Here is a 10,197-nt window from a genome sequence, read left to right on the forward strand (position 1 = left end):
GAGGCCGAGCAGTGGCGTGTCTAGAAAGTTTGTGTTGGGGGGGCCAGGTAGGGGCACAGATTTGGAGAAGGGTGGCAGATGTAATTGGCAGATAATGTTTAAAAAAAATTCTACCAACCGTTAACCATAATTCAATAACCCTGTAAACCTAATAACCGAATGCACTTTTAACTCTTATTAGAATGAGATTTTAACGACTACGGTGCAAAGTTTTAAGATACTGTGTTGATAAAGTACAAGAGATACAATCAGTGCTCTGTCAGTGTTTACTCAGCATTCAAGCACAGCAATATCTGCATAGTATTTTTACTGACATGTAGTGCACATATGTTTTGGGCAAAAACATTTTTGAATATTAAAATACGAACATTTGTAACAAACAATTGACAAATTAACCAATGCAAACCTTTATCTGCCTGTTAAAAAAAGAAGATCATCTTCTCACAAACTGGTGTTTGATTTTGAAACAGGAAAAAGTGGGGAAACAAATGAAAAGACTAACATTTGAATAAAACCTGAAAGCAAGTGAATACTTTATATGCTGCCTTATGGTAAACTTTGGTAATATTGATAAAGAACAACACTGGCTGATGATGAAATGCAGTCAGCTGGCACGGTGACACTGCCAGTATTAACCTGCAGGGCTGGACTGGGACAAAAACTGGGCATTTTGACTACAGACCGGCCCACCAGGTATTAAAGCCATAAAGCCTTTGAATGAAAACAGACGCTGTTGTGACAGTGATGTACAGTCTTGTTGGTATATGTATGATTTCTATACATTTTACGTCAGATAAAAACTTTGGTTGTAAGATTCAGATAATTATTTGTTAAAAGTGAGACATTTTAAATGAGAATAAGAAAGTATTTCTTTGTGCCCCCCTCTCCCTGTTAATGCCCTACCTGCCCCCCTGGCACTTTGCTAGACCCGCCCCTGCACAGTTACCAGCTGTCAGCTGCTTAGAAAAGGATCCTGGTGTTATTTGTCTCTCAGAAACAGTTCATAACTTCAACTCATTCATGTCACCTAAAAGGTAAACCTGTTTCTCCATCACCTGTTCAGCTCTGATGATTCAGTAAGGACATCTCCTGGTTTCATCTTCATGTTTCCCTCTCACCACATATCCAAACCATCATGACCAGCAGCTTTACAGCTGTGGCTCCAGCAAACATCAGCTGATACTAGAAATTAATATTAAATAAATTCTAACAACAGCTGATCAAGCTTAAACGTGCTGCTGTTGTTTAGCGCGACATCTGCTGGTTTCTTCTTTCTGGTGCAAAGTGATAAACAAACAAGAGAGAAAAGCCGATCAGCTGATCATTGATCAGTTTCATGATTGAAGTAGAAACAGGAGAGGGAGGGGGTAGAGAATGAGAGAAGAAGAGGCAGCTGTGCAGCGCAACGACAGAATAACTCCAGCTTTGTGTCTTTTTTTCATTATAGCGAAAGTACGGGACAAACTGTGTCTCTTCTCAGCTCAATAGGAAAGGCATAATATTTTCTCTGAATGAGGGATCATTCCATTTTTACAGAGCCGTTGGCAACTCTACTAACTAACCTTATGAATAAAATAAAGTACTCTATCAGTAACATCATAGTAACCGAACAGCTGTATAGAAACTCCGTCATGGTATGCCCGATGGCCAGCCCAGCTATGTTAACCTCAGACCAAATCTGCAGCTCCATACAGCAATGTTACGACTTGGATTATATCTTATAAATCATAACTCTTATGTTAGCTCCCCTCAGTAGCATACTGTCTGAAATATTCGACGGCTGCAATAATTCTTTAAGTGTTATTTTTTCCTTGGTATTCTAATTTCACCGAAGTTCACTAAACTCAACAAACTTAATATTACTTACCGGGACATTTATTCTCTCCTCATTTTCTTTCACCGAAAAATTGTTTCCTGCGGTGCCTCTTTCGTGCTTGGCTCTCCTACCTTTGCTAACGTGATGCACATAATGCACAAGCCGATGCTGCATTCACTTACACTCGGATATCTTCACTGTGAAAACATAATTGTACATTTGATATTTGATTGAATTTTATTGTTTTACCTTTGGGGTGGCACCTGGGGTGGCCAGTCTGGTTGGGGGGGTGGCCTGTGCCCCCCCAGGCCACCCCGCTGGACACGCCACTGAGGCCGAGGGGGAGGTGTGGCAGCAATTTTTCACACCAGCCTATTAATCAACCAAAGACCCAGACAGACTTTTAATTCATTTGAAAGCCTGATGCTTAGTCTTATCCACCCAAGCTGTAAAACTCAGAAACCAGTCTTATTTTTTATCATCTATCGTCCACCTGGGCCTTACACAGAGTTTCTCTCTGATTTCTCAGACTTCTTATCTGATTTGATGCCTTAAATGATAAAAGGCGGTCTTTGTTGTCTCTTTCGCATGAGACTCGAAGGACAGCATCATGTCAAACCACACGCCCTAGTTTTTTACCTTGTCCCTGCAATTTATGACATAGTCATCGATTCTCAAGATGAAATTTTGTGACTAGGACTGAAATTTATGTGGTCCAACGACCATCAACTCGGTCTTATCAGTATTAAGAAGCAGGAAATCCAATCCAATAACCAGCCCCTAAATCGGGGCTGTAGACTAACTTTTTGCCACAGTTGCACTGGTGCACCTAACTTTTTTTCTTAGACGCACCAGCACAAAAGTTAGGCGCACCCAAGTTTTTCAATCACATCGCTTAACACCGCAGTTTTACATGTGCACTTTATTGGGGGGAAATTGCTGTCCATACAGACAATATTGATTTGTAAATGATTAACTAACAATCTTGTCAACACAAAGTTCTTTATTTGGAGCTTCTACAAGAAAGATAAGTTACTGAAAAACTGCTTGTGCTTAAAGTGCATTGGCAATATTGTAGACAATGTTAAACTTAATCATCACATCGGCTCCTCTGACGACCTGTTTGCTGCTGCCTGCTGCTGAAAGGCAAGGGGAGAGGGGACACTTGGGCATTTATCGCAGCATATAATGTGTTTTCTGGATACACTGTGCTTTTTCAGCGTTCAGAGGTTGATGGCTCCGTGTCAGCGTTGGCTATGAATTTCAGACCCTTTAGGCCTTAACTTAACAAAAAAAGTTATCAGTCGTTCTTATCATCGTTTCTGTGTGGTGTGTGAGCATCCCAGCAGATGACTTTGTGTCAAAGTAACTGAGAATAAAACAAAGAAAAACGTGAAGGAGACTTTCCTGGCCTGGCTTTTTATAGCAGATAACCTTAAAAATAATCTGCAATTTTAAAAAGTTTAAATTTCTTCAGTATTGAGCAGCAGAAATTAGGCTTTCTTTTCCGAGGTTATTTAAGTAAAGTACAAAAAAATAGACATCTGCCGACAGCGTAATGAACGACAGTAGACTGGTGGGTAATAAGCGAATGAATAATGCAGAAAACAGAGATTTTCCGATGGGAAACTGTTCTTGAAGTACACAGAAAGAGAGAGAGAGCTGTGCAGGAAGTGTGATTTTATCGTGGTGGAAGCAAAACAGCAAAAGTCAGACGGAATTCATGACAATATTTATCAAATGTGAAGCGTAGTTTGGATCTTCTTTTGCTGCTGGTTCAGTGAATTTTGGTTGGAGAGACAAAACCTGCAGCTCAGAGTCTCGCGCAGAAAAGACGTAAACACAAAGCGCGGACCCGACGCATCAGAATTGGTGAGCTGTCGGCTTTCAGCCCTGACGGCGTGTCCGTGTACGGGCCGTCGGGTGAGAAAGCCGAGAAAGACAAAGATGCGTCCGCTCTGCGTTTACGTCTCTGTGTGAAGTCCGTTACCTGCTCTCATTTACTGTTTGGTGGTTGTTGAAATAGTTCTGTGAGCTTTAACCTGAGATTCTGGCGTTTCTGGCAAAATACATTTATATTTAAAAGTCGATTCAGGATTTAACTAATCGATATCGTTTTATTCAAGCTACTCACCTCTCGTATCCACTTGCACTTTCCACGGCCAATCAGAGAGGTCCCGCCCCTGACTATCTCTGATAGCCTCAACGTCATCGGCTCCAATCTGCAGTTCCTGCTGCATGGTGTCAAAGGAGATCTCCTTGAATTCCACCGCCATGCCCATGAATGTCAGCAGACTTTCAGAGTTGCGGAGACTTGAGACAATGATCCAAGTACAGAGTCCTGAGGGACCCCATGCCCCACTGCACAGGTCTCGGAGAGATCATTATTAAAACTAACAGTCTGAGACCTCCCAGACACGTAGGATCTCAGCCATGATAAAACATTTCCTGTAACTCCAATAAAATGTTCAAGCCTATCCAATAAAATACAGTGACCCACAGTGTCAAACGCAGCACTTAGATCCAGCAGTAATAAAACTGAAGTGCGATCATTGTCTGCATTTGCAGAACCAGGCTCAGGGAGGGGCGGGGCCATCTGCTGTGATTGGTTGGGAGAAGGAAGACAGGATAAAGACATGCTGTGGATGCAGAGAGGTCTATTAACACATAGTGAGTGAAGAAGAAACACCCAGTGCATCATGGGAATCCCCGGCAGCCTACGTCTATTGCAGCATAACTAAGGGAGGATTCAGGGTCACCTGGTCCAGCCCTAACTATATGCTTTAGCAAAAAGGAAAGTTTGAAACCTAATCTTGAAAGTAGAGATAGTGTCTGTCTCCTGAATCCAAACTGGAAGCTGGTTCCACAGAAGAGGGGCCTGAAAACTGAAGGCTCTGCCTCCCATTCTACTTTTAAATACTCTAGGAACAACAAGTAGGCCTGCAGAGCGAGAGCGAAGTGCTCTAATAGGGTGATATGGTACTACAAGGTCATTAAGATAAGATGGGGCCTGATTATTTAAGACCTTGTATGTGAGGAGCAGGATTTTGAATTCTGGATTTAACAGGAAGCCAAAACAGGAGAAATCTGCTTTCTAGTCCCTGTCAGGACTCTTGCTGCAGCATTTTGGATTAGCTGAAGGCTTTTCAGGGAGTTTTTAGGACATCCTGATAATAATGAATTACAGTCGTCCAGCCTGGAAGTAATAAATGCATGAACTAGTTTTTCAGCGTCACTCTGAGACAGGATATTTCTAATTTTAGAGATGTTGCACAAATGGAAGAAAGCAGTCTTACATATTTGTTTAATATGTGCGTTGAAGGACATGTCCTGGTCAAAAATGACTCCAAGGTTCCTCACAGTGTTACTGGAGGCCAAGGTAATGCCATCCAGAGTAAGAATCTGCTTAGATATCATATTTCTAAGATTTTCAGCTCCGAGTACAATAACCAAGTTTCAAGTTTTATTGTCATGTACAGATAAACAGTGTAGCCACATTTATCCATAATGAAATTCTTTGGCTCCTCAGCTTTACATGAGCATATAGAGAGTGTGCAGTTATATTAAGAAGAAAATAACAGAAGATAGCAGTGGTAGTAATAAAATAATAATAATAACAATAAAAAGAAGAAAAAAGTTTTCAGTATTAGAGAATTTAGTTGGTATTTACAAGTTTGTGCAAGAGTATCTGCAGGTTGTACAAAGTTGTGCAACGAGCATTTAAGTAGCATTTGTTGAAGTGACAGTGTGCAGAGTGTGTAGTGGTGTGTATGGGATGTCAGCAGTTCAAAGGTCTGATGGCTTGTGGGTAAAAACTGTGTCTGGTAGTGCAGGTCTGGATGCTCCCGAACCGCCTGCCGGACGGCACGAGTGAGAAAAGTTTGTGTCTTCCTCATGCAGCGCTGTCTGCAGAGATCCTGCATGGCTGCACGTTCAGTCCTGGTGATGCGCTGATCTCACCGCCCTCTGCAGAGCTTTGCAGTCCAGAGCATTACAGCTGCTGTACCAGGTGGTGATGCAGCCAGTCAGAATACTCTCAATGGGGCATCGATAGAAGTTTGTAAGTATTCTGAGGTTCATGCTGAATCTTCTCAGGCACCGCAGGAGGAAGAGCCGCTATCTTGCTGCTTTTGTGATCACACCAACATGTTGTGAGCAGCTCAGATCCTCACTGATGTTGATGCCCAGGAATCTGAAGCAGCTGACTCTCTCCACCTCTGCTCCTTCGATGTGGATGGGGGTGTGGCCTCCTCTCTGCAGTCTCCTGTAATCCACGATGAGCTCCTTGGTTTTGCTGACGTCAAGCAGCAGGTTGTTGTCGCGGCACAGTGATGTCAGGGCTCTCACCTCTGCCCTGCATGCCGTCTCATCTCCATCAGAAATGCAGCCGATGATGGTGTCGTCTGCAAATGTGATGATGGTGTTGGAGCTGTGTGTTGCTGTACAGTCGTGGGTGAACAGGGTGTACAGCAGGGGGCTGAGCACACATCCCTGGGGGGCACCTGTGCTGAGTGTGAGTGTGGATGAGGTGATGTCTGTCAGGAAGTCCAGGATCCAGCTGCACAGGGAGGAGCTGATGTTCAGGTCACGGAGTTTCATAACGAGTCTGGATGGTATGATGGTGTTGAAGGCGGAGCTATAGTCTGTGAACAGCATCCGCACATATGTGATTTTCTGGTCCAGGTGAGAGAGGGCAGCGTGAAGTGCAACTGCTACTGCATCGTCTGTAGATCTGTTGGGCCTGTAGGCAAACTGGAGCGCATCAAGTGAAGCAGGGAGTGAGCTTTGACTATGCGCTCAAAGCACTTCATGGCAATGGAGGTGAGTGCTACTGGGCGACAGTCATTAGGCAGCTCACATTAGTTTTCTTACGGACAGGGATGATGGTGGTCCTTTTAAAACATTTTGGGACAGCAGACTGGAGCAGGGAAAGGTTAAAAATGTCTGTGAAGACATCTGCCAGCTCCTGGGCCCACGCTTTGGAAACACGACCTGGAGTGTTGTCCAGGAGCTTTCACAGTGTTTACTTTCCTGAAGTATTTACACACGACCGCCTGAGATATCTGAAGAGGCCAGTTGTCCTCTTCCAGCAAAAACTCCTGAGATATATGTTTATCAAAGCGTGCATAGAAGGTGTTGAGCTCATCGGGTAGAGAAGCAGTTGCTTCCCTCCCTCTGCTGCTGTTTCCCTTGTAGTCTGTGATGGTCTTCAGACCGCTCCGCATGCTCCTGGTGTTGGAGTTGCTGTAGCAGAGTTCCACCTTTCCTTTGTACTGTCCCTTGGCCGTCTTTATTGCTTTCCTGAGTGCATATCGGGATGTTTTGTATTCACCTGGGTCTCCGGATTTAAAGGCTGCAGTCCTCTGAGCGTTGCACGGACCTCTCCGTTAACCCACGGCTTTTGGTTGGGGTTAGTTTGTACAACAGCCCGCGGTACGGCGTCATTGATGCATTTATGAATAAAGTCCGTTACGTACTCAGCATAATTGTTGATGTTGTTGTCAGCAGCAGTCTGGAAGACTTCCCAGTCTGTGATGCTGAAGCAGTGACGCAGGGCGCTGTCTGATTGGTCGGTCCAGCGTTGAACTGAACGCGTCATGGGCTGGTCGCTTTTCAGCTTCTGCCTATAGGCTGGCAACAGCAGAACCGAGGAGTGATCTGATTTGCTGAAGGCCGGTCGGGGGCGGGCTTTGCAGGCATGTATGTATGGAGTGTAAACATGGTCTAAGATGTTATCACCACGTGTTGGAAAGTTTACGTGCTGGTAAAACTTCAACAGAACTTTCTTCATGTCGGCTTTATTAAAGTCACCAGCCACGGTAAAAGCAGCCTCCGGGTGTAACGTTTCCCGCTGGTCGATAATGTCAAACAGTTCGTCCAGTGCCTGTGTGGTTTCAGCGTGGGGGGGATGTAAACAGTGGTACAGAATACTGCTGTAAACTCCCTGGGCAGATAAAGAGGTCTGCATCTGATCATAAGGTCTTCAAAATCAGTACATCAGTGCACCACCGTTTGTTGGTCATTACGCACACACCACCTCCCCTACATTTACCCGAGTCCTTTGTTCTGTCCTGGTGGTGAATGGAGAGCTCCTCTGACGTTGCAGTACTTACTATCCCTTTGGAAAGTTATCCTGGCCCTTAGTTCATCCAGTTTGTTTTCCAAGGACTGGACCTTAGCTAGAAGAATGCTGGGAAGCAGGGTGCAATGTTGTCTTTTCCTCAGCCTGACCAGAATCCCGGCTCTTTTTCCCGTTTTTCTCCAGTGATTCTTCTTCCCGGGTAGCCAAGTTGAGTCACCACGATTCACAAAAAAGTTGGTTTGTGAAGGTCCGGATTGCGAGTTTTGTCGAATGTCCAGGAGAGTTTGTCTGCCGTAGGTGATAAAAGCATCACAGGTTGAAAATAAACTAAGAAATAACATAACTAGCATAAGAAAAACGCAGAGTTGAGGAGGACACTGAGCGATGGCAGCCATCTGCAAAGTTTGATCTGAATTAAGAAGCAGAAAGTTGGCCATCCAGGTCTTTATGTCTTTAAGACATTCCTGCAGTTTAACTCATTGGTGTGTGTTATCTGGCTTCATGGACAGATAGAGCTAGGTGTCATCTGCATAGCAGTGTAAATGTATGCTATGTCTTCTAATGATGCTGCCTAAGGGAAGCATGTATAATGTAAACAGAATTGGTCCTAGCACTGAACCCTGTGGAACTCCATAATTAACCTCAGTGTGTGAAGAGGACTCTCCATTTACATGCACAAACTGGAGTCTATTAGATAGATATGATACAAACCACTGCAGTGCAATACCTGTAATACCTACAGCATGTTCTAATCGCTCTAATAGGATATTATGGTCAACAGTATCGAATGCTGCACTAAGGTCTAGCAGGACAAGCACAGAGATGAGTCCACTGTCAGAGGCCATAAGAAGATCATTTGTAACCTTCACTAAAGCTGTTTCTGTGCTGTGATGAACTCTGAAACCTGACTGAAACTCTTCAAATAAACCATTCCTCTGCAGATGATCTGTTAGCTGTTTGACAACTACTCTTTCAAGGATTTTTGATATGAAAGGAAGGTTGGAGATTGGCCTATAATTAGCTAAGACTGCTGGGTCTAGAGATGGCTTTTTGAGTAAAGGTTTAACTGCAGCCACCTTGAAGGCCTGTGGTACATAGCTGATTATTAGAGATAGGTTGACAGGATGAGCTCATACTGTTTAGGTGGTGCTGATTGGCTGTTGTTTCCCTCATCACTTCCTGTTGAAGGAGTTGGTTGTGGCTGTGTTTCTCCTTCTGTTTAGCGAGCTCCACCTGCACCGCCCACAGACACCTGGCACACACAGACATGGTTTAACATGTTTCTACCAATCACATGTCTCCGAGCACTCAGACGGGTCGTACCTGTCGGCGTGCTTCCGCCTGGCCTCCAGGTGTTTACATTGCTCCTGCAGGCTCCTCCTCTCTTCCCTCCTCCTGGTTAGCTCCTCCTGCACCTCCTGCACATAAACCATAGACCATCATGAGCATCCACCCATCGTCCGACCTGTTCAGGGTCAGCTGACCCAGAGTGAGGTATCAGCTCCTCTTCCTCCTCACACATCAGCACACTGTGGTGCTCCCTGACCTGCAGCTCTGTTTGCTGCCGGCTTTTCTCTCGGAGACGCGACTCGGCCTCTCTCCTGCGGGACTCCACTTCCTGCGTCAGCTCGGCAAGCTCCTCCCTCTTCCTGTCTACCACGCCCTCCAGCTCATGCAGCTCATCCCTCGCTCCCTCCACTTCGTCCCTCTTCAGCTGATTGGTTTAAAGAGTCACATGGTCACTCACTTCCTGATCTCAAAACAAAAAGCACAAATATTCAAAATAAAGCAGAGCGACTGTTTTTCTGTTATAACCCGGGATCCTCCGTCAGCCGCGCCGGCCCGTCTCAATCAGGACTGGGTCCAAACTCTGGGACAGGTACAGGTGTGACCTCACCTGAGTGCTGAGAGGGTCCAGATGCCCCTGAGCCTCCACACAGTCAGACAGCAGGTCAGCGAGTCTGCACACACACAGCTGAAGTTTATATGGAGACACCTGACAAAATAAAACAGCCACCTCTTCACAGTAAAAGCTTCCTGTCTCCTTCACAGTAAAAGCTTCCTGTCTCCTTCACAGTAAAAGCCTCCTTACGTGTCTCTGGCTGTTTGTATTTCCCTGTCGAGCTGTTGGAGCTCCTCCTCTCTGCTCCTCAGCTCCTCCTCCACCTGCCTGAGCATCTGCTCTTCCTCCTCCCTCATCCTCCTCAGCTGCTCCACCTCTTCCTGCAGCTCCCTGTGTGATGAAGATGGTGGCGATGATGAAAATATCCACCCTGATCTCTGAGGTCATGGTTGGAGC

At 45.1% G+C, this 10,197-nt stretch overlaps 1 protein-coding gene across 1 annotated transcript in view; it reads right to left on the reverse strand.

Annotated features, from left to right (window-relative positions):
* Nucleotides 1-3,495: 3,495 nt before the first annotated feature.
* LOC146506044 (uncharacterized) overlaps nucleotides 3,496-10,197 on the reverse strand; it is a 19,496-nt gene continuing 12,794 nt past the window's right edge. The window contains exons 13-18 of the mRNA XM_085180559.1: nucleotides 9,991-10,131; nucleotides 9,796-9,859; nucleotides 9,445-9,612; nucleotides 9,222-9,316; nucleotides 9,035-9,150; nucleotides 3,496-8,186 (exon numbers count right to left, since the gene is read on the reverse strand). Coding sequence (XP_085036685.1) covers nucleotides 8,122-8,186; nucleotides 9,035-9,150; nucleotides 9,222-9,316; nucleotides 9,445-9,612; nucleotides 9,796-9,859; nucleotides 9,991-10,131 — 649 coding nt within the window. The 3' untranslated portion in view covers nucleotides 3,496-8,121. The remainder of the gene's footprint in view (nucleotides 8,187-9,034; nucleotides 9,151-9,221; nucleotides 9,317-9,444; nucleotides 9,613-9,795; nucleotides 9,860-9,990; nucleotides 10,132-10,197) is intronic.

The sequence above is a fragment of the Neolamprologus multifasciatus genome, chromosome 12, assembly GCF_963576455.1.
Source record: "Neolamprologus multifasciatus chromosome 12, fNeoMul1.2, whole genome shotgun sequence".
Lineage (NCBI taxonomy): Eukaryota > Metazoa > Chordata > Actinopteri > Cichliformes > Cichlidae > Neolamprologus > Neolamprologus multifasciatus.